Source organism: Mixophyes fleayi, chromosome 3 (genome assembly GCF_038048845.1).
Source record: "Mixophyes fleayi isolate aMixFle1 chromosome 3, aMixFle1.hap1, whole genome shotgun sequence".
Classification (NCBI taxonomy): Eukaryota; Metazoa; Chordata; class Amphibia; order Anura; family Limnodynastidae; genus Mixophyes; species Mixophyes fleayi.
The window spans coordinates 141,778,295-141,804,031 of NC_134404.1; the positions used below are offsets into that span (position 1 = coordinate 141,778,295).

The 25,737-nt window shown below is 40.4% G+C and overlaps 1 protein-coding gene across 1 annotated transcript in view; it reads right to left on the reverse strand.

The window, feature by feature from the left end:
• Window positions 1-25,737, reverse strand: part of CSMD1 (CUB and Sushi multiple domains 1) — a 1,526,452-nt gene that overhangs the window by 359,876 nt on the left and 1,140,839 nt on the right. Inside the window, exons 19-21 of the mRNA XM_075202483.1 lie at window positions 23,478-23,594; window positions 19,648-19,863; window positions 10,447-10,635 (exon numbers count right to left, since the gene is read on the reverse strand). Coding sequence (XP_075058584.1) covers window positions 10,447-10,635; window positions 19,648-19,863; window positions 23,478-23,594 — 522 coding nt within the window. The remainder of the gene's footprint in view (window positions 1-10,446; window positions 10,636-19,647; window positions 19,864-23,477; window positions 23,595-25,737) is intronic.

A 25,737-nucleotide genomic window follows, 5' to 3' on the forward strand; every position in this document is an offset into this window, starting at 1 on the left:
TAATTCTGTTTTATTTACTATACAACACCATCATATCACCTCTCTATCTTCCTGTCACTCACCGGACTGTGAGTGCTTCTTCCCGGACATTTAGGAACCGTGGTCGTCCTCCATCCTGAGGGTCTGCGCATGCGCAGCCCTTTCCTATACTTCAGTGTATGTCCCTTTAACTTAATTGGCAGATCAGGCAACCTCCCTATATTAAGCACCTGTGGTCAACACCACGTTGCCTGATCTTGGAGTCTCATTCCCCATGAGTCTCTGAAGGTGTTCCTGTGTTTCCTCGTTTATTCAGCCCAGCTGATTCCTGTGGTTTCCAAACCACTTCTACCTCTGTGGTTTCCAAACCACTTCTACTACTGTGGTTCCCATACCACTTCTACCATCTACTGTATCATCGTGACTGTGAGCTGATTCCTATCCGCTGCCTCCGTGCACTACAGTCTTCTAACCACTTCAACTCTACCATGTATCATTGGGACTGTTAGCTTATGCCTATCCGCTGCCTCCGTGCACTACAGTCTTTCATTCACATCCACTCACCTGTTCGTGATTGTGACTGCCAGCTGATTCCTATCCGCTGCCTCCGTGCACTACAGTCTTCAACCTGCAACTCGTCTGTGTTTCATCATCGTGACTGCTAGCTGATTCCTATCGGCTGCCTCTGTGCGCTTCAGTCTTCAGTCCTTGTCAACTCTCCCGTGTTTCCTTGAGTCTGCTGCCACTATTGCTACCCGCTACTCTCCGTGATCAACAGTTCCAGTTCAACTCTGCTCCCGTGTCCCATCGTTACTGCACCTGCTGGTTGCTATTGGCTACCTCCGTGTTCCCGCAGAGACCCGCTGCTGTTACTCCTCAGCGCTACTCATCCATCTACTGCTGATCCGCTCTCCACGCCTTCCTGTGTTCCCCGCTGGTCTACCTACCTGTGCGCTGCACCTACTAGATCATCGCTTCACCCATCCAGGGACTTTGCATCCTGCCGGCCTCCTGCCGTTCAGGTATCTCTGCACTCCTGTCTGACTGCCTTCTCCTGAACCACGGTATGCATACTTCTCATTGACTGTGCTGTGTATTGCATACCTTGCTGGACTGTGTTGGTTCTCCTCTGGAGTTTGCTATCCGCTGAGTCTATTGCCATCATTGACTGTGTTATCTCATGCTGGATTACTTCAAGAGACTTTCTATATTGGCAGTGTTGTTCAGTCATTTATACATTTATATTGTGCATATTACTGTGGATCAAAGTCAAGGTGCCCGTGTATATATTGTGTTGCAGTCTCTCCCCGTGCACCTCCTCACATATATATTCAGTGGTACAACTTGCTAGTGGCAGACCACTGACCCCTGTTTACAGTTTCACCTGTTCCAGTATCCTCTCACATAGCAGTGGTACAACTTGCTAACGCAGACCACTGACTCCCCGGATACCTCCACTTGGATTCCATTCCTTCACTCAGACAGCGGTACAACTTGCTATCCGCAGACCGCTGACTATCATCACCTCCTCGTTTCTGTTGGACATTCCTCCTCACTATAGCAGTGGTACAACTTGCTACCGCAGACCACTGACTACCTTCACGTGTCCTTTGTCCATACAGTTCCTCGTGTATTACTACTCCATATTGCCAGTGCTGCTAGTCATAGACTTTCCTGAGCATCTCATCATCTGCTATTTCCTGTTCCGTGATCACCCTGCTACCAGAGTACCATATTACCACCTATACTGCTCTGGTAAGCCTATCACCTGGTGATCCCTGGGTAAAGACTCCTAGTGCCCGTGACAGTAAGATCAGGCCATGACAGACCCAGATACGGAACCTACCGCTAAAGAGATGCTGCAGCATCTGGTCAGCCGTGTGGAGCCACAGGATGCTCGCCAACAGCTGTTACTTCAATGTTACCAATCGTTAACCTCCCAAGGAACATCTGGACAGACTGTTACAGCTAATATTGAAGCTCCTGTGCTTTCCTCCGTTTCCCCAGTGCCATCCCAGGTGTCTACAGCTCCTACGCTTCACCTGCCTACTCCGTCAAAATATGACGGGGACCCCAAAACTTGTAGAGGTTTCCTTAACCAATGTTCAGTCCATTTTGAACTCCAACCTCAAAATTTTTCTACTCATCGTTCCAGAGTGGCCTATCTTATCTCATTGTTTTCTGGACAAGCCCTGACTTGGGCCTCCCCTCTGTGGGAAAGAAACGACCCAATTCTACAAGATAGTGCCAAATTCATTTCCACGTTCCGAAGTGTGTTCGATGAACCAGGTCGTGTGACCTCCGCTGCTTCCAGCATTCTTCGTTTGCGACAAGGCTCCCATACAGTAGGACAGTATGTCATTCAATTTAGGATCTTAGCCTCTGAACTTCAGTGGAACTCTGAAGCATTAGTTGCCGCCTTCTGGCAGGGGCTTTCCGATAAAATTAAGGATGCACTGACTACCCAAGAGCTCCCTTCGTCACTAGAAGATTTGATCTCTCTTTGCCATCGTGTAGATATGAGATTTCGTGAAAGAGAGTCTGAGAAAACAACGGCTGTCAAAGCACCTCTTCGTTCAAACCCTCAATTTCGTCCAGCTCCATCCTCTGCGATTGCCATGGAGATAGGACGTTCCAAATTATCTTCAGAGGAAAGGAAACGAAGAGTAAAGAATAGACTCTGTATCTATTGTGCTGATTCCACGCATACGCTCAGCTCTTGCCCTAAGAGATCGGGAAATGCCAGGCCCTAACTAGTTCTGGAGAGGTGAAGTTAGGGTCCCTGGAGTCCTCTCCATTGTCTATGAAATCTAAAGTCTGCGCTTTCGATGTTACGATTTCCTTTGCTACCAAATCCTTTGAGTCACAGGCATTGATTGATTCCGGAGCAGCAGGAAATTTCATTTCTAAATCACTAGTGAATCAATGGTCCCTACCAGTGATCACTTTAAAAACACCCATTACTGTGACGGCTATAGATGGATCACGTCTCATCAATGGTCTCATCACCCAGAGTTTGTCTCCAGTTACCCTTCAGATTGGTGTACTACACCATGAAGAAATTTCGTTTTTAATTCTTCCAGTTACGACAAGTCCGATTGTCTTAGGCCTTCCATGGCTTCAGTGTCACTCTCCCCAGATTGACTGGCGCACCCCTCAAGTTACGTCTTGGGGGTCTGAATGTCACCATCGTTGTCTTTCTCAAGTTATTCCTCTTAAAGTACAGCAATCTTCCATCTCATCTTCCTCCCCGGGACTCCCTCCTCAGTATGCTTTATTTGCCGATGTGTTTGATAAAGCTCAGTCTGAACGTCTTCCTCCTCATCGTTCTTGGGATTGTCCGATCGACCTCCTACCTGGCAAGACTCCTCCCAGGGGTCGGGTCTATCCTCTTTCGTTACCTGAAACTCAAGCCACATCTGAGTACATACAGGAGAATCTCCAGCGTGGGTTCATTCGACCTTCCACCTCTCCCGCTGGAGCTGGGTTCTTCTTCGTCAAAAAGAAGGATGGATCATTACGCCCTTGTATAGATTTTCGTGGACTCAACGCCATTACTATCAAGAATCGGTATCCCATTCCGCTGATCACTGAGCTATTTGATCGCATCAAGGGAGCTCGGATATTTACTAAATTGGATCTTCGTGGTGCCTACAATTTAATTAGAATCCGTTCCGGTGACGAATGGAAGACCGCGTTTAACACCAGAGATGGGCATTACGAATATTTAGTAATGCCCTTCGGGCTGTGTAATGCCCCCGCTGTTTTCCAGGGTTTCATCAATGAGATCTTTCGGGACTTATTATATGTATGTGTCGTTGTCTACCTGGACGACATATTGATCTTCTCACAGGGCCTGCCTTCTCATCACCAACATGTGGCAGAGGTCCTCTCCAGACTACGGAAAAACTCATTGTTCTGTAAATTGGAAAAATGTTCATTCGAGTTACCCCAGATTCCATTCTTGGGGTATATAGTTTCCGGAGTTGGCCTGAAGATGGATCCAGACAAAGTAAATGCTGTACTACATTGGCCTCAGCCAACTACTCTTCGTGCCATCCAGCGTTTTTTAGGTTTTGCCAATTACTATAGACGCTTCATTCAAGACTTTTCATCCATTGCATCTCCTATTGTGGCCCTAACTCGGAAGGGGGCTAATACTAAGCAATGGTCATCTGAGGCTCTACAAGCCTTTCAAATTCTCAAAGAGTCCTTCTCGTCTGCTCCCATTCTTCGACAGCCTGATGTGACACTCCCCTTCTTCCTAGAAGTAGATGCCTCTAATGTGGGCTTAGGAGCCATTCTCTCCCAACGCTCGGAGCAACAAAAATTACATCCTTGTGCCTTCTACTCTCGGGGTCTTCTGCCCGCAGAGAAAAATTATACTATCGGGGACAAGGAGTTGCTGGCCATCAAAGCTGCATTAGAGGAATGGAGATACTTGTTGGAAGGAGCTCGCCATCCGGTGACGATCTTCACGGATCATAAGAACTTGTCATATTTGCAATCTGCCCAATGCTTGAACCCTCGTCAAGCAAGATGGTCTCTTTTCTTTTCCCGTTTTGAATTAATTATAACCTTCAAACCAGCCGCTAAGAACAAGAAAGCTGACGCTCTATCTTGAGCTTTTGTGACGTCCTCTGATGTAGAAGAGGTTTCCAACCATGCTATTCTAGACCCCAAATGTATTTCTCTGGCTGCTTCATCCACCAAAATGCTACCATTTGGGAAGACCCTCGTGCCTCCTACTCTGAGGAGGAAAATCCTTTTGTGGTTCCATGCCTCTCGTTTTTCTGGACACGCCGGTGAACACAAGACTTTTGAGATTCTCTCTCGAAGTTACTGGTGGCCTTCAATGAGGAGAGACGTCAAAGAGTTTATTGCTTCCTGTGATTTATGTTCTCAGTTCAAATCCTCCCGCAGAACTCCAGCAGGGTTGCTGCGACCACTACCCATTCCGTCCAAGCCTTGGACCCATATTAGTATGGATTTCGTTACTGATTTGCCACCAAGTAAGAATCACAATACTATTTGGGTAGTGGTAGACAGATTTTCGAAGATGGCTCATTTCGTCCCTCTGTCCGGTTTACCTTCCTCGTCTACTCTGGCTGAACATTTCATTAAAGAAATCTTCCGCATCCATGGATGTCCGTCTGAGATTGTGTCAGATAGAGGAGTACAATTCGTTTCCAGATTCTGGCGGGCCCTTTGTAAAACCTTGGGCATACGATTAGCACTCTCATCGTCTTACCATCCTCAATCTAACGGACAAACGGAACGAGTCAATCCAGATCTTGAGACTTTTATTAGGATGTTCTCTTCAGCCAACCAAGACAACTGGGTAGAATTGCTCCCTTGGGCTGAATTCGCCCATAACAACATGTACCATGAGTCATCATCCAAAACTCCATTCTTTGTGGTCTACGGTCACCATCCGTCTTTTCCGGAATTTCCTGCCCTCCCGCCCACCCAAGTTCCTGCTGTGGAGACTGCTTGTCAGACCTTCAAAAATATTTGGTCTCAGGTCAAAACCTGTTTAAAGAAGACATCTAACAAATATAAGTCTTTCGCAGATAAGAAGAGGCGGGCTATTCCACCACTAAAAATTGGAGATCGTGTCTGGTTATCTACCAAAAATATTCGTTTGAAGGTCCCATCTATGAAATTCGCCCCTCGTTTTATTGGTCCATATAGGATCATTCAAGTTATCAATCCAGTATGTGTTAAACTTCTTCTTCCTAAGAATCTTCGGATTTCCAATGCCTTCCATGTGTCCTTGCTCAAACCTCTCATCATCAACCGTTTCTCGACTCCTCCCTCAGCACCGCAGCCAGTTCAAGTTCATCAGGAGGAGGATTTCGAGATTACTGAGGTATTGGATGGAAAAATTTCGCGAGGAGTCCTCCGTTTCCTCGTTCATTGGAAGGGCTTTGGTCCTGAAGAGCGTTCATGGATCAAAGCTGAAGATCTTAATGCTCCTGCCCTTCTGAAGAAGTTTTATTCCAAAAATCCGGACAAGCCCGGTTCCAGGCGTTCTGTGCCCACCTTTAAAAGGGGGGGTACTGTCACTCACCGGACTGTGAGTGCTTCTTCCCGGACATTTAGGAACCGTGGTCGTCCTCCATCCTGAGGGTCTGCGCATGCGCAGCCCTTTCCTATACTTCAGTGTATGTCCCTTTAACTTAATTGGCAGATCAGGCAACCTCCCTATATTAAGCACCTGTGGTCAACACCACGTTGCCTGATCTTGGAGTCTCATTCCCCATGAGTCTCTGAAGGTGTTCCTGTGTTTCCTCGTTTATTCAGCCCAGCTGATTCCTGTGGTTTCCAAACCACTTCTACCTCTGTGGTTTCCAAACCACTTCTACTACTGTGGTTCCCATACCACTTCTACCATCTACTGTATCATCGTGACTGTGAGCTGATTCCTATCCGCTGCCTCCGTGCACTACAGTCTTCTAACCACTTCAACTCTACCATGTATCATTGGGACTGTTAGCTTATGCCTATCCGCTGCCTCCGTGCACTACAGTCTTTCATTCACATCCACTCACCTGTTCGTGATTGTGACTGCCAGCTGATTCCTATCCGCTGCCTCCGTGCACTACAGTCTTCAACCTGCAACTCGTCTGTGTTTCATCATCGTGACTGCTAGCTGATTCCTATCGGCTGCCTCTGTGCGCTTCAGTCTTCAGTCCTTGTCAACTCTCCCGTGTTTCCTTGAGTCTGCTGCCACTATTGCTACCCGCTACTCTCCGTGATCAACAGTTCCAGTTCAACTCTGCTCCCGTGTCCCATCGTTACTGCACCTGCTGGTTGCTATTGGCTACCTCCGTGTTCCCGCAGAGACCCGCTGCTGTTACTCCTCAGCGCTACTCATCCATCTACTGCTGATCCGCTCTCCACACCTTCCTGTGTTCCCCGCTGGTCTACCTACCTGTGCGCTGCACCTACTAGATCATCGCTTCACCCATCCAGGGACTTTGCATCCTGCCGGCCTCCTGCCGTTCAGGTATCTCTGCACTCCTGTCTGACTGCCTTCTCCTGAACCACGGTATGCATACTTCTCATTGACTGTGCTGTGTATTGCATACCTTGCTGGACTGTGTTGGTTCTCCTCTGGAGTTTGCTATCCGCTGAGTCTATTGCCATCATTGACTGTGTTATCTCATGCTGGATTACTTCAAGAGACTTTCTATATTGGCAGTGTTGTTCAGTCATTTATACATTTATATTGTGCATATTACTGTGGATCAAAGTCAAGGTGCCCGTGTATATATTGTGTTGCAGTCTCTCCCCGTGCACCTCCTCACATATATATTCAGTGGTACAACTTGCTAGTGGCAGACCACTGACCCCTGTTTACAGTTTCACCTGTTCCAGTATCCTCTCACATAGCAGTGGTACAACTTGCTAACGCAGACCACTGACTCCCCGGATACCTCCACTTGGATTCCATTCCTTCACTCAGACAGCGGTACAACTTGCTATCCGCAGACCACTGACTCTCATCACCTCCTCGTTTCTGTTGGACATTCCTCCTCACTATAGCAGTGGTACAACTTGCTACCGCAGACCACTGACTACCTTCACGTGTCCTTTGTCCATACAGTTCCTCGTGTATTACTACTCCATATTGCCAGTGCTGCTAGTCATAGACTTTCCTGAGCATCTCATCATCTGCTATTTCCTGTTCCGTGATCACCCTGCTACCAGAGTACCATATTACCACCTATACTGCTCTGGTAAGCCTATCACCTGGTGATCCCTGGGTAAAGACTCCTAGTGCCCGTGACACTTCCCTTGAAGCCTTACATTTCTTACATCTTTACATCTTCTCTCCAGATCAACATCTGTTCTTGTTAACTGTTCTACACTTTACTCAGTATTTATCAGCAATGTAATAAATTTCCCTCATTCCCTTCATTCAAGGAATTATTCGGCACTATGAGTCTTACCAGCAATACAGAATGTTGAATATATATATATATATATATATATATATATATTTAAATTTCTCAATATTAAACACTTTTTAATATTATGAATATTTAAATATATATTATATATAAATGTATATATGCACATATATAAACAATGCTAATATACCTTGTATGTCCCTGTTTTATATTCAGAAAACAGGTATATCCACACAGAATAAATGCAGACATGAAAACAAATGCTATGGAGGGCCTTGCTCATGGGAACCTTACATTCTAATTGGAATAGGCACAGCTGAAACAAAAGGAATGGATGTGGCACAGAGTGGAGACTGGAACAGTTCTGAAGATGCATTAGTGTAGAGTAAAGAGTAGGGTAAGCTGTAATAAAGAGATTGACTTTGTGAGAGCATCTAAAGGTTTGAAGGCTGTGGGAAGGTCTGAATTGGTGTGGGAGGAAATTCTAGAAGTCGGTAGCATCATGTGAAAAGTCTTTTAAGCGGTAATGAGAGGTGTTTACCAGAGACGAGGAGAGGTGCAAGTCAGAGGTAGAACTAAGATAATGAAAGGGAGAGTTTTTTTGCTATGAGAGTTGAGATGCATGGTGTGTTTTTGTTCAGGGCTTTCTAGTTAAGGATCAGTCATTTGAACTGGATCCTGAAGGACACAGGAGCCAGTGTAGGGATTTACAAAGTGATTTGACAGATGTGGAGCAGTGAGAGAGTAAAATTAGTCTTGCAGGAAGATTGTGGATGGATTGAAGTGGGATAGATGTGTGAGGGGGAATGTCAGATCTGAAGAGGTTGCAGGCAGGATTAGATCATGGATAAATGTTTTGGTAGCCTATTGGGCAAGAAAAGGGTGCATTGTGGCAATGTTTCTAAGTCGGAGCTGACAAGACTGCGAGAGAGACTGGATGTGAGGAATAAAACAGATGGCGGACTCAAAGGTGTTATCAACACAGTGGGCTTAGGAGGCTGAGGATATTGTGGAAATTGTGATATTATTGACAGTGAGGGAGATTTGAGAGGCGATGGTGACTCTGGGAATATGGTATATGATAAGTTCTGTTTTGGACATTTTGAGCTTTAGGTTACATTGGGACATCCATCCAGAGAGACAGTTAGCTTAGTGAATTAGTACCCCAACAGAAGAGGCGTAATGTGAATATATATGTCAACAGCCTTAGACATCACTGGCCTGCTTCCAACAATCAGCAGTTCACTGATTGTTGGCCTTCCCAATTAGAATCTTTAACAGAACCCAGCTGAGCTCAGCCTCAGGCTAGAGATGGTGTTACCACTAACCTTCAGTACTGATGACACATGCAGAGAATCACCAGTCAACCAGCCACTGTAAGAACCTGCTCAGTGCAAACATCCGTGCCTGAGTAACAATTGCATTCCACATTGAAACTTCTGCTCCTGGACTATACTAGGAAGTATAGCAGCTATTTGTCAACTCCTGTGCCCAGTGTCCCCTACAGCAGCACATCCATACCCACATTTCCATCCCCAGTGTTTTCAGCAAAGTCCTCCAGCTAAGTACTTTTCTGCATTCAAGAGAAGGAAGCAACTATACTAGGCCACAACCTGGGTCCTTATTGAGCGACGACCATATCCTCTTGCATGGATCCCTGGTGAAGACCGATGGGGGCCTTAGACTCTGCTCCAGTTAATTTGGTTGTGCCAATCCTACCTGCTAGTTTTTGCCATCTGTGTGTGTGTACTCTGCTACTGTGTCACTGTGATATACTTCATTGAATCTATTTTTTTACTGCCTTAACAGTGCCAGCACCCCTGTCTACCTTATTGCACACTACACACTGTTCCAATAGTGTCAACAAATCTGTGTACCTCATTACATGCTACCAGCTGTACAACCAATGCCAACACCACTGTGTACCTTATTGCACGCTATGCATTGTTCAACCAGTGCCAACACATCCCTGTAACTTATTGCAAGCTATGCACTCCCCAGGCAGTGCCTATATTCTCTGTGTACTCCGTTGCACATTACCAAGTCCTCTGTACTCAGTTGGAAACTCAGCATTTTGCCTACAGTGTCAAACAGCTTAATGTATTCCAGTGTGACAACCTCTCTTTGTATCGTTTCCATACATGTTCTGGTGAGTTCCCCTGCAGATACAAAATCCCAAATTCTCACTAGATAGACTATTAATTATACATCATGATCAACTTCTCCAACAGGCAGGGAAATAAACCCTTACTTTAAACCTAGTGTTTTTCTGATTCCAAAATCATTGATTATATGTTTTATTGAATCAAAATCTACATATATCTTCTTTTGTGAGCCTGCCAAGTTCAATCAATCACTACTAGTTCAATTCTTAAGAAGAGAAATACACTTATGCAAGTTGACACTTCAAGTAGCAAAATCATTATGATAACTGCATTAATAACGAAAAGTGCTCACAAATATTTAACACTTTGTATAATAAAAAATAAATCTATCACTTCTCCTGTTAAAGATTTGATGAATGAAATGAAAGCATGTGACCACCTACCCACACACCTTGGAAGAGGTGTACTCCACACTCTTCGGCCACCTCCCAAGCAGGTGAGTCTATTAGCACCCTCCAATCGATATCCAGGAAAACAGGAAAATGTTAGAGAATCCCCAACACCAAAATGAAATCCTATTCTTCGACTGTAAGCAGGAACCCCCGGATCATCACAAGGCTCTAGGTCATATTCTACAAAAACCAAGAGAAATACATGATTTCTGAAAGAGTGAAGCAAACGCATATATACAAAATGTGGACAACACAAATAAATTGCAGAGGTGAACATTAATAAGAAGAGTACATTAAGATAAAGGAAATATTAAAGAGTAAAAAATGAGCTGATGTAGCTAAACTTAAGGCCAGATATGGCCATACAGATATGAACTGTTATTCTATATTTATCCCTTGTCCATAAGTAGTGCACTGTGGCTTAAACACTCTTGTACTTGTGTGGATTAAGTTCTATTGTCTTTAGATTGGAAACTCGTTGAACAGGATTCTCATTCATATTGTGCCTCTACATTTTATTACCGTTTACTACTTATATTGTAAGTTGTATAGGTAGGTAGGTAGATAGATAGATAGATAGATAGATAGATACCGTTCTCCAACTTCCATTGAGTTCAAAATTTGAATTTTATATATACACATATATTGTGAGAAAGTACACCTTTCACAGAAATCGGACACAGGTATGCTGAACCATTTAGCTGTTTATTAGCAGTTGTCAGGATGGTAAAACAGCTCCATTGCTGATACAGCAATCATATCCAGCAACAGTACACGAAAATCCCCACCACCTATATCTGGCTAGACATTACTTCCCTGTCTGCTTGCCGGCCACTTATTGGCATCGGTGGTCCCACCCACACCTACAGACAGTGCCTATATCCTTCACCCCAAGCACTACAACAAATCACAGCAAACCAATTACACCCATGTGGAAAACCTGTGTGTGTATGTGCTAAGAGAGGAACCTAAGGAAAACTTAACCCTGTATGCAGCCTGCTGCTGCAGACCAACTGTGTTCCTACATGTTCCCTTATAGAAAACTGTGGCAAATATCCCTCTCTGCCACAATATATTATATATATATATATATATATATATATATATATATATATATATATATAATGTGTGTGTATATATTTATATACTAAAAAAGGTGAAAAAAGACAACGGTGCTCAGTGCAACATCAAACAGTCACATGATTAAATCGTGCTTGAATATTAGAAATCACATACAGTAGGGTGCTTCACTTTTAACATCAACTTGCAGATGCATCCACCCTTTTGAGAAAGTCTTTCATAGACAAAATGCGTCAAGGGAGTATCGGTATTTCATTAACCTTGATCGCTAATTAAGAAGGAGGCATTGGTATCTGTGACCAGGGAGGCTAAGGAGACATGCATTCCTCGTGGTTACCTGCTTGTTTGTGAAAAAGAACTGCTGTCACCCATGGCTAGAAAGGCTCTCTAAGGACACTGGATAATTCTACCTCACAGATAAGCCTGCTTTGTTTATACCTAATGTACGGGCATTTTATTGTCATATATGGATACGGCATGTTTTGATTAAAAATCTATTTTCTATAAGGAAGTTCACTTATATGTTATGAACGCACTACACTATTGTTTGCTATTCTTTTATTGAGTTTTAGTTTGGAATCCAATGAATAGAAGGTCCAAGCTACACAAGGAGGAACTTGGGATTTCAGAGGGATGTATTCCTCAGATAAGCGATTTTATTATTTACTCTTGGTATGAGGCCAATTTGAATTATACGGTCACTTTTTTGGCATTGATGGTATCACACTATGTCTGGCGCTTATCTTTCGTTTGGATATATATATATATATATATATATATATATATATATATATATATATATATATATATACACACTAAAATGCCCTGCATGTATTGCATTTATACAGCTCTGTTATAGCTGTTGACACCTTTTTACTATTATTATTGATAATAACAAAATGATGATGATTGTAAAGGTAATGGATGTGCTTCAATAATTGAAGCTCCACACTGTGCAGCCGCAAAAATGGGAATGCAAACCCACAAAAAATTGAGGGAGGATTTAGAAGGGATGGCAATAAAAATATAACATGTTCCCAATATATAAATGTTCAAAAAGAGAAAATGAGAAAAATCTGAGAATCATGCTAGTCAAGGTTATACTTCCAACATTACACTGGTACAAGTTAAAACATAAACATTAATTCCTTAGAGAATGGACACTGACAAATAAATAGCCAAATAATAGATTTAAGTACCTAAATAAAAAGTAGCCATTCGGCATAAAGTTTTCAGAGTCATATAGCAGCAGTCGTTATGCTAATTGCTAATCCTTTATGAAGAGTTCCCAGGGAATATTTTAGCATTTAGCATAGTATAAATGAGTGAGGCATAATAACCATAACAATTAACGATCTATAGGACACTGTATGCTTTACAAGTGTTACCAATAGGGTCAACATATACTGAACACACTACTTGTAAAATCGATGATAAATTCTAGTGGAAACAAACTGTGTACCATATACAACTTATGTCACTGCAGGATACTTGATTTTTTGGGGGGCAGCAATTTGCTTAAATTGCCAAATTCACCATTGGAATAGAAACAAAAATTTGATATATTTTAGCACAATAATTTTGATCATTTGAATATGTTACCTCCTTGATATTTCCCTTATCACTTCTATACTTAGTACTAAGTTAATACTAGCTAGCCATAATGTACTTATTTTTATAATAAATAATTAAATTCCACATTGAAAAACATATTACTCCACTATAAAAAAACAGCTTTTTCAATATACCATCCTTTGTCCTCAATTGCAATCCAAAGTCATGAAAATCTGTACTATCGTTCACATTTTTTAGCATATAAAATACAGTGTTCTAAAGGTTTAAATATGATTTAAAAAAGCTGACAGTGTCAAGTGGCTGAAGATGAGGTGCTAATAGTTTGTTGTATGATTATTTAACTGTATATATGAATTCCTCCATGCATTTTTGTTAATCCCAATAATGGGATATATTATCCAGAATGCTTGTGAAAGCTTGGAAGTTGTGACATCCAGTCAAGGAGTCTCTCCTGAGTTTGGAGGACAATGTTTAACATACTGTATACTAAATTACATTTTAAAATTACAACTGGCTTTTCCCACATCACCCCTGGTATTCTTATCAGTATGCAGTGTCTGTAAGGGAACACAACCATGGTAAGCAGCAATAATTTGCTTCCTTTGATTTCTGGTTTTCTGAACCGTCTAGATAACGGTTTTCCAAATGAACGATCCATTACCTTTACTATGATTATATATATATTTTATATACTTTTTATGTTTTAATGATTTCAGAAATATTTTGTGCAGCGTTCCAATGGCATGCAATCAGTTTTATTGAGGATTAAATAAAATGGTTATTATAATAAAGGCAATAGTTTTAAATTGTTTATCGCCTAACTTGGGGCTATTTGAAATCTACAGGGTCAGGTCCTATTTTGACTACTGTAGCTCATAATAGCAAAAAATGTTGAGTTAATTTTGTACTGTTTTGCTGTTTTTGTACAAACAATAAAGACTGGTGTGTTGTAATAAATCATTGGATTTTGGATTGGGATCTGACTGAAAATATAAGTGTGCATCTATATTTTAGGTTAGTAGTTTCTAAATATGTATGTGCGTGCTATCTTGGTACACTAGCTGGGGGCTGGGGGTCTAATGTACAGCGCAGTCTGAATAGGTGAAACCATGTTTTTAAAGACATAATATTTTATACAAGAGGTTTTTTTTGATGAAATAAAAGAAAAATCCTCAAAATATGTAAAGTTCCATTTGCACTATTTATTTTAGTATACATATAAACTGCCTGACTTATAGAGTGATGTTCTCTTTTACAATAATAATTAACTAACTAACTTGGGCTAGCTATATAAGGATCAAGGAATTCAGTATTCACTAAAGATTATATCTGATGAAGAATTAGGATGAGGGTTGCTATGTACTGGGTTTAATAAACTTTTATTCAAGCAGCGATGTTTGTAAATTTTAAACTTTATTTCAGCAGTCTGGTACTTTCAGAAGTGTTTGCGATCCATATACCACTAGATATTTGCTGCATATCCCTAACGACATTAGGGATGTTGAGGACCCTAGAGGTGGCAGCCAGTTTCACCCTTGGTGGGCATATCAATAAAAATTCCCACCTATCACAAAAGAGAATTTGCTAGGTCCCTTCAGTACACAATAAACCTGTTTTTCGTGATTATTATTATTATTACAAAATTATTATACTGCACGTAAGGCATACTGGAACCAGAAGGGGTATGTGCAGATCACCCAACACTAATCTGGGACAGTACTCTTCTCTTCCACTTCCCTCATGACATCAAAAGAGACTGGTCCCCAGCACTTAACTGGGGGCTTGTTGTCTCCTCATCACCCAAACCTCATATTAGGATAACTGTGGACTGTTACTCCTCCATATCCTCAACCACTCAAAAAAATGCCTCCATAATACATAGTTCCCTGTGGAGCCAGAAAGAACACCTCAGGAGTGTGGGGTTTTAGTGAGTATTGCACTAGCTCCATGTCATGTAACAGGCATCTCTGGGAAAAATTGCATCTAGCGTACAATGGATTAACTTTCTGAAACACTTCAGTCTTTTCAAATAATTTATTGTTTTCACAGGGATCATTATTTTCTTCTGGGAATTATATATGAAGCTAATATTCCAAAAGCTCTAAATCATACACGGACTTGGAAGGTAAACTTGCTTAGCACTCCCATACAATAAGACATATTGATACTGAGATTTATAATAATCTGTGGTTATTTGCATCCTGCTGGGAAACTGGAAATTTAAGGTTTAGTTGCATTAACACTGTAAGTTTTATACATTGTACAGACATTGGTAACAGCTGAGAGATATGTATTTTTTTCTATAGGAATAAACATTGCAGTTAGTAGCTTTCATTTGGCAAACAGGTGTCAGTTGTAAACAGGGCCTGGGCAGCTCCGTCTATCTTGTAGGCAACCCCCCCGCTGCTTCTTACTTTAGCAGACAAAAGGAGGAGGGGAGAAAATCTACCCAGCAACACTCTACCAGCCTATCACTGACATTAAGGAGCAACAGCCAAAATATCACTCATTCAGTATTTTACCCATGGCAGGCGACTAGGATCACCTAATGGTAGCACTGGCCCTGGCAGTGAGATATCATTTTTATTTGGTAATATTAGTGCTTGTTGGATGTAGTGTGTGTAAATAATTGCGCTTTACACAAAGCACAAATATACAATTCAATACTTTTTTAAAAAGTAATTTTCACACAGTCATTTACATTATTCTTGTTTTTCTTTTTCTATTTTAGTTTGACAGTACGGCAACCTATCAGAACATGCAGAGAGGAATATACACTTTCTAAAAGAACAATGACATGCAGACATTGCAGCCCTTGGGGAAATTGTGCAAATTGTAGGGACTTTTGATAAAGTACTACACCAGCATTTCAGAAAGATTTTACATGCCAATAAATGGTATACTTCCACTGTTCTTGTACAGTTAACCCCCATGATATTTTGGACTAGTTTATGCTTTAAAGCACCTTGGGACCGCAGATTATGTTACATGTTATTATGTTTGTGAAGCTAATTCGCTAATCCTGCAGTGCCAGAAAAAAATTGAGGAAAGGGAAGTGTGCCAGAAGGTGGCTGATAGAGAAACATGTCACAAAGGGGCTGCATGATAAAAACATGTGGCACAACACAGATGTAGACTTCCTCAGCAACAGCACATTCACTAATTACAGTTACCATTAACCTTGGTTGGATAATTTTCCTATACTGGGATCTGGATATTTTCCTGAAGAGGTTTGAGAAATTTTGCAGAAAATTTCAGCTGACTAAAGAACAATGAACTTCATATTTAACCGATCATTTACAGGGTAAAGTAATGGATAGGTCTGCTAACCTGCTACAGAACTGGATAAAACTTATGATACAGTAAAAAGTGCCTTGCTTAAGAGAGTTCACTTGACCTCTGAGTATTGAAGGACAAATCCCATGTCATGCAGCAGGCTGCTCCTGACAGCTGCTCTGGACATGTGGTACTACTGTCAAGCAGTGGAAAGGTGTTTTGAAAATCACTACTTATTAGGAAGGGTGAATGTTTAAGTGTTGGCTACTAATAAAAGTGGCTTTAATATTGTAGAATTATATAGGAATGTGTTGTACCTTCATTTTCAATTCTAGTCTTGAAGAAAATGTGTTCCTATTAAGTAGGAAGAGCAACCCCTCTGACTATATGTGAGATAGCAACGAGTTGCTTAAACTGCAGATGGAAGATGTGTCATTTACTGCTGTTACCTCTTATACCACTTAATACCTACTATATAAACCTTAAAATAACAACACAAGATAAGAGTTTTGGCGAAATAATAGGCCACAGTTTCTTGAATAATGAATGAGCTTAATTTGGTGGTGGAGAAGGCAAGTTGCGAGACGGCACAACCAATATACATAACCAAACAGTGTATGGCCATACGGCACTAACCACTGGTCCCAGGACTATAGTCCTACATGATTGGCTGGTGCTAAATCTGGCGGCATAGTGACCACACCTCCTCTTGACTTACAATGCCTTGCCTTACAAAGCCTGTCAAGGGATCCCCCAGCCATGGAACCAAGAGCCAAGGTACTTTGAGGAGGGCAGTGACCTGCAGCCAATCAGCGATAGCACTGTATTACCGATCGCCGGATCACAACTGCCTTTCTGCCAGCTGTGCCTGCTCTGCATAGGAAGAAAAACAACATTAAAATTAAAACATAACCACGCCCTTCTTGACGGGTGGGAGGGAAGACATTTCCAGCCAGGAAGAAGCTTGCACACATGCTGAGAGATACTATATCCTAACCAGGGCACTCCCACAAACAAAATCATTGGCTGGAATCAACAGTGGGCTTAGCCAGGACTGTGTCATCGTAAGACATTAACCCTATCCTCTTCGTTTAAGGATGTTTAGCTTATGGCTTCACTTATCATTATATGATATCTAAGTCCTTACCTAGTGTGGAAATTTTATTTTTCTGTTGTGAGCTATTAAAATATCTAAGCCTATTCCATAATCCATGTTCCCAAGGAGGACAAGAGCACAAGGTTTTGTATTGACCAATTAGCAGGTACACGCTACCTCACTGTTATGGATCTAAGCCAAGGGTATTGGCAAATTCCTATGATTCTGCAAGCACTTAAGAAGTATGCTTTTAAAACATAATTTCAGCTATATGTATTCAGTTCTGGAATTAAACATATTTCTGCTTTCAGAAACTTCTAAATCTGTTATTAGAGAATCAGTAGGAATAAGCAACAGTACAATTACATTATTGACATTACTGTATTTAGTTAGACTAAGTCTCAACATTGAGTGCACTTGGTTGCTGTTCAGGAAAGAACAGAAAAATAGAACCCTGGTTTGTGAAAGATTTAACTCAGAAAAAGCTGTCAAAGTGTGGTTAAATGTGTGCCATGAGTTGTCCTATAGAAAAAGCGACTGTCATATTGAGAGTTAATTGCATTAACTCCTATACCTATTGTGATGAAATGTAGTATATCTAATGACTGATTGTTATTTTCTGAATTTATGTATCACACTGTGAATATTTTATGTAACCTTTCAAAGTGTCATTGGTTAAGTGAGCTGAGTCTGACCAAGGCAAGTGTCAATGGTCTTTTGAAATTAGCCAGGCCCAGAGACAGATAAACTCTCTGAGTAGTTTGTGTATGCAGAGGAATTAGACTTAGCCAGGCAGAAAGAGCAGAGGTGAGAGATTCTCTGAGGTGCCCAAACATATATCTTAGTGATAAATACTTTACTTCGGGGTAACTTTAAGTCCTTTTGGGAATCAATCTGACTTAATTGAAAGTGAAATTCCTAAGGTGGGGGAGGAAGTGAAGAGTCAACAAGAAATGGTTTAAAAATCCCTTGTATCAGTAGTACAGTGTTCATTTCTTTTGGGGAGTCTATCAAGACTGAAATGTCCGATCCTTCTCAACTGTGTTCCCTCACACATCAGGTCTTAACTAGTAAGTAGTAACTTTGATTTTATTTCCTATTTTATTATCTGAAACTCATTTGTGCAACATTTTGTATGTCTTGTCATTAATTTTTGTAAATAAGCCTTGGAAATATTTTTCGGATTAAACATATTTAATCTAGTATATTTCTCTGTGAATTTACGAAGCCCAGGGAGGCTCATGCTACATGTGAATGTCATTTAAGTGTGAAACATTAATACGTGGTTCTGGTGAATATAAGGATTCCATAATAAATCCTTTGTGGTGGCAGAAAAGGTGTATTCATTGTTAACTAACTAAGGTGACGCTAGTCACGGCCAGTTGTTCAGATTGCTGTATCTGGGGCAGGTCGGGCGTTTGTCACACCTATACATCCACACCAAAGGACCAGTAGCCTGTCCATTACACTCCACACCCCTGCATGGGGTGTTAGGAAGACCCATATCAAGGTAGGGGTAATTATCTTATTAAACTCTGGGCCCACACTCATTCAGGCTTGCCAAGAAGGACCCCTAGCATTAGGTTGGTAGCCTTCACTATGCTGCCATCCCCTTACCACTGCACCAGTTGTGGAGGCAGCTAGTCATATCTCTCCTGGCTTTTCCACTTTAAACATTACTGTCCACCATCAGAAGCTGGAAAGTCTGCAGTAATCCATTGCTGGTTAGAAAGGGCTCTCCTGCACACCCACTTCTACTAGGAATTCATGTCTACATATACTATATTACTCTCTGGTAATTATAACAAGTGCTTGGTTGTTTTCCTTCAGTGACAGTGCTGTTAGGAAAGTTTAATAACGGCTTGCAAACTATTATGCAGGAATTCCTCACTCTTCAACATTGTCATAAATAATATTTCAGGCTTTAGTTAGATTGAAACATCATACTTCATGATGCATAACTGAGAATATGTCTCATTCATCATCGGTTAAGGAGAAAACAGAATCAAGTACTTGTTTAAAGAGCCATTACCAAGTCATATTCAGTTAGAAAACAAAGATTTTATAAACAGATACCAGCTTTTAATAGCTATTAATTTGACATATTCAAAATATTTATGGTAGCAGTAATAAAGGGCTCTTTTTTTGGTAGAGATGTTCCTTACCTGAAAATGTAATGTTAAATCCTTCATATGAAATAGAAAAATCTGATATAAAACGGAGATGAGCTGTAAAATTCCCAAAAAGTCCAGCTTTTATAGTGGGTGGTAGAACTGAACCTGTCAGTCTGGCTACAGGATGAGTAAAACTGCCATCCTCTGTTATTAACAGATAGTCATGAGAGCTTTCAAGGTGAAATGTGTGAAATACCAGCTGTACACCTGCAAGAGAAGTAAAATAATAAAATATAAATACATAACATAAGCTATTTTAAAGAAACTAGACAGAGTAAAACATTCCCTTCTTTTTTATTATTATTATTTTTACTATTATTATTCAAATATGTTATTATTATTATTATTATTATTATTATTAATTTTTATTTATAGGGCGCCACAAAGTATCCGTAGTGCCGTACAAGGACAAACAATGGCACAGTACAAGGTGAAACAGCACAGTACAAGTAACAGTAAGCACTATAACTCTGGGGGCTCAGGCACAGCATGAAAGAGAGGGAGGGAGGGGAAAAGTGAGTATAGGCAGGTAACTATGGCCCAAGAGGGTGGGCACGGATGACAGGTTGAGAGTCACTGAGGGGAGCGGAGAGAAGCGAGAGGAGACAGAGGGCACAGCGACCGAGAGGAGGTGAGCTGAATAGCTGGAGAGCACAGTTAAAAGTGATAAAAACAAGAGGTATTTTCTGAATATGACATGGAAACATGAAGTAATAATTTTATAAAAATACCAAGAAACACATTCACATAGTCATTTTTTATTTAAATAATGCAAATCATTTTCTGAAATTTTAGCTAAAGTGTCCTTTTTCTATCATGAGAGTATGACTTATATAGACAGCATAGTGGCTTAGTGGTTAGCACTTCTATAAGTTCTCCCTGTGTTTGCGTTGGTTTCCTCCAGGTGCTCCGGTTTCCCTGCACCCTCCAAAAGAAACATACTAATATGTTTATTGGCTGCTATCAAATTGACCCTATTGTCTGTGTACATGTGTGTGTGTGTGTTAGGGTATTTAGACTTTAAGCAGGGTCTGATGTCAGGGAGTTCTCTGTACAGTGCTGTGTAATAAGTGATGCTATATGAATAGCTGATGGTGATGCTAGTAGTCACATCATCAGTGTTTCACATGCAAACTCAGCATCTGTCTAAGCAACATGTTATTAAACAGTTTTTCTGGATTGTCCAGTTTACTGGTAACCTGACATACCACTGTTGTTGTACACAAGAGGAGATGCATGTAGTATACATTGTGCAGTTTACTCTTTAAACAAATTAATTGATCTGGCCTTATGGACAGACCTTTGCAAAAAAAAATAAAAAAAAATGCATGAAAACAGTGATCAGTAGCAATGCTGTTCTAACATTCAAAGAAAGGTAACATTTCACTACTTTCTAAATGGTGTTTAGATCAACTTTAAATTGTAGTTTTGCATTAGCGATATTTTATTACATGCCTAATTTTATCTACCAATTCATGATCTACTAAAATAATACCCATGCATTTATAACATGTACACGTGACTGTAGCCAGGAGGGTGGAACATAAGCAATTGCCCAGGAAGCAACACTGTTCATTTTCATACATGTCACTTAAGGTTGCCAGGGGGGGTGGGAGGGGGGGGGGGTGAGTGCCTTTGTTGTAGAATGATGCTGCTGGAGTGGAACCAGAGTAGAGGAGAGAAGGCATGAGAGAAGCCATGCTTTTTTAAATCCCTATGTTAAGTAAAGTCTTGGTTTTTTAAATAATTTATAACTATATATCTAAGTTTTATATTCATCAAACTTTACATTAATCAAAAAATTATCCATTTGCAGCAATTACAGCTTTGCAGATGCATTCTAGCTGTCAGTTTTTGAAGATATTCAGTGGAAATTTGTACCCATGACTTTGGTAACTCTTCCCAGATGAGCGAATGGTTTGTAGGGCATTTTTCCCTGACCTAATGATCAAGCTCTTCCACACAAGAGCTCAATAGGATTGATGTTTGGTGATTGTGCCAATCAGTCCATAAAAAAATAGTACTCCAGTTTCCTTTTTTTCACCAAATTGTTCTTGAATAGCTTAGAAGTATACTTTGGATAGCTGTCCTGCTGCATGCCACGTGTGCAACAATCTAGCACTGAACACAGGAAATGGTATGATGAATCTTTCTGGTTTGTTTCCTTGCACTCTGTGTAAATCTCCCACCATACTAGTACCAGAACAGCACAATACCATTATATTTCCTCTGCCATGCTTGATAGAAGGCATCAAGCACTTCTCCAGCATCATTTAATTTGCTCTATGTCTCACATATTTTCTCTTCTTCAGCCAAAAATATCTCAAACTTAGACTTATCTGTCCATAATTCTCTTTTTTAGTCATCTACTATACAATGTCTGTGTTCTTTTGTTCAATAGCATTGTCACGAGCTGCGGTGGTGCACTTGCCCTCCACAACTCTCTGCTCCAGTGCCAGTGGCGTCCCAGGCTTCACCATGACGACCGGGATGTCATTTCCTCTTCCTTCCAGATTGTTGCCAGGACAACGGTCAGGACGCTCCCTGCTAACAGTGCTGCATTCTGACATGGTCCACAGCCGGGTGCACACGCAAGTAAATAAATTATATTTAGTTCGCACTAATTAGGGTTAGTTTATCAGCAGCTCTTTATTAATTCAAGTTCACACATTTGTATGGTATGTGTCTCCGGTCTGTGTTTTTGATGATGCCATCCCAATTAGTGTAATTAGCAGCCAGTTGAGGCTGATTGTCAGGCCTGTGTTCCTCCTTCTGTGATTGGTCATTCTGTGTATATAAGGCATATAGGGCTTAGCCTCCCTGCTGGTTATAGCATTCAGTTTCTGTTAGCTTGCCTGCTCCTCTCAGTTCGCAGAAACCTTGGATTGATTCTGTGCATGACCCTTTGCTGGACCATGATTACCTGCTTATTGTCCTGACCTCTGTATTGTTATCTGGACTCCCCATTGCTTGGCGCCAGCCCGGACCATTTGCCTGCACCTGACCACGTTTATTGCTTTTGACCCACGACCCTGGCCTGTCCAGGATATCAGCCTCCAATACTCCGATAACCTCCATCCTGTACCGCGGTTATACTGATAAGCCTTTACTACCCTAGAGCCTAAGTCCTGGGGGCATCTGAGTACCTCCCATCAACATCAGTTCTATGGGAGAAGCGTCTGCTTAAGGTGAAGACCTCTAATAGCTTGGTTCTAAAGGCTCATCTACTAGCCGTGGTCATAACAGGCATGATGAACCTTTCAGTCCAGTCAGGCTATACTCACCAGAACTTTCCAGAAGTCAAGAAAAACCCAACTGACATGTACTGCCCATAAAAGCATTCCCTAGCATAGTCCTTCCCTAACTACTTATAACCATTGGCTAATAATTCATAACCCATAAATGCTAAGTTAATTCCTTTTCTTGAATATAAACAATCTTGGCGTTGATGTTACTTCAGGCCAATTCCAGCCCTCTGTTATCCTAAAGTGTCTAGTTATGGCTTTGATTACATTGTTTTAAGAGCATCCATCCTGTAATGCAAGATAGTTTATATCTTATTAAGACAAAGTGGCTGGAATTTTATCAATAGTATAATAGAGATAGAAAGGAAACTCTTTTTCTAGGCAAAGGTGGCTACAAATGATGTGAATGTGGAAGAAATAATCTTTAATACTATTCAATTCAATAGGCACATCTAATAAAATGCTACAATAAACTACAAGCTACTTATCTTAAGTTAAGAAACTACATATCCACCAAATGAAACTATATATCCAACTGAAGAAATTGTCACAAATATAATGCAATGTATCTCATACCTTTTCCATGTGATACTTCAATTGTCCAGGTACAATTTAAAGAATTGGGATAAAAGTCAGGAAAACCTGGGGAAAGAATTGTCCCAGTTCTTCCATGTATATATCCACCACATAAAGCTGAAATACAAAAGGTTGATACAATATAGCAATATTTCTTTTCTGTTACTACATGCAATATAGATTAAAAATACACACTCTTTTATAATGAAGACATTATCATGTAGAGTAATGAGTTTTATAAAGCTCCTAAATAAACTGTTGTAAATTGTAACGTTGATTTGTGAGAGGTCACTTTTCTGATACAAAGTAAAGCCTTATTGCTTAAGGTCTAGTTAACTATAATTGAATGATTGATCACCTGACAAAACAGCAAGAGTAGCCCAATTAACACTTTTTAAACATTATATTATAGTTAACTTAGCAAGAGGATCATTCAAATTTGATAAAGAGTTCAGTGATTAATCATAATTATATACACTAAAAATGTATATTTTAAATTGACACCTGTGTTATTTAATATGCTAAAATAATAACAATTTCCCAGTAGAGGTGCACAGTTGAAACAAAGGCTAAACTGCGTTGCTGAATTATTCATTTAGAGTAGTTATTTTTTATTTATGAAGCATGCTCATAAACATTCACAGCATAAGAGAAATCGCCAAGTGGTCCCTTGGACAAATAGACTTTCATTCATATAGAGATGTTTCCAATTCCTTCCTAATATATTCAGTAAACTGATTCCATTGCACACACCAGGGAGTCATTTATTTTAGATTTTACAGATAAAATGGGAATGTCGACAGAAAATACCTAGATGTGAAATTCAAGATATTACTTTAAGTTGAGTAATTCTTCTGACAGTGATGATGGTGCATAAAATGTAATTTGCTATAAGCTACCAATGTACTAACAAAAACTAGTCTCAAATACTGTGTACAATTGAATATATTAGATTTAAAAATTTAGAACAAAATCTATAGCTTTAATAAAGTTTCTTATTTTGCTGTTATACATCTTGGGTCTGATTCATTAAGGAAAGTAAGTCAAAAAAATAAGTACGTTTTATCCTGGACAAAACCATGTTACAATGCAAGGGATACAAATGAGTTTATTATTTTGCACATAAGATAAATACTGGCTGTTTTTTCATGTAGTACACAAATACTTGATGTCTTTACTATTACACTGAAATTTAAAGTTGATCTAGAATATGCCTAATCCCAATTATAAATCTGCCATCATATTTTAAATTTGTCTCCTCCTCCAATGCTTCATGGTTTTGCAAAGGTGCAAAGTTACTCCTTTTTTTTGCTTTACTTTGAATTACTTTACTTATGAATCAGGCCCCTTATGCATATTCCCTATTATTTAAAGAATGTTATACATAACTCAGTTTTACTGATGGGCTTGCACGTGTCAGTGTTGAAGGCTTGATAGTGTTTGCAACATACTAACATTACCTGATTCAGCATTCTTGCTCCCATGGCTGTTGCCTCCTACTGTTTATTCAGTTTGGTAGATGAAAGTATAGCCACATGCAGTGTTTTGATGCAAAAGTATGGTCAGTGCGTCTGAGCAACATGTATCTTTAGCTATTTCTGTGATACGTTAATGAAGCTAATCTGACTACCCATTACTGATCTAGCTTGTAGCTGACTTTCTTTGTGCCTGCTGCATGTTTACTGACTGACCATCCATTAACAACCTGGTCTACTTCTGACTATCCCAGACTGCTTGATAACTTAACATTTGGCCTGTATCCCATCTATGTTGCAAATCCAGTCTCTTGCCTGGTCTCTGACCTTATCTGTCTCCAGTTTTCTGATCTGTGTACTGTCATCTGCTGCCTCATGGGTTTAGACAATAGGCCCCAACTTATGATTTCCCTCCATTGAACCCATTACTTTCTTGAGAGGGTCCCTGGTTAATAACAGACATTCTCTAGACTCTGTACCACAAGTGAGCCTATGGCAACTACTAGCATAGTGGGTCTATTAATTGTGCCCATGACAGTGTTGGCAATGTACAAGTGCCAGCATTAAATTGTCAGTGTTGAATGTCCGCAAGTGACAGGGTAGTTCACTGTCTTTCAATGTACTCGTATGTAGACAAAAAGTTCTAAACAATAGTGACTGCAGCAGTTTCAAATAAGATACTGTAACCAACTTTTAATTTAAAAACAGGCAGTGTAAAATTACAAAAAAGTTTTATTTCCTCATCAACTCATCTTGCTTGTTGCATTAAATTATTTTATACAAGC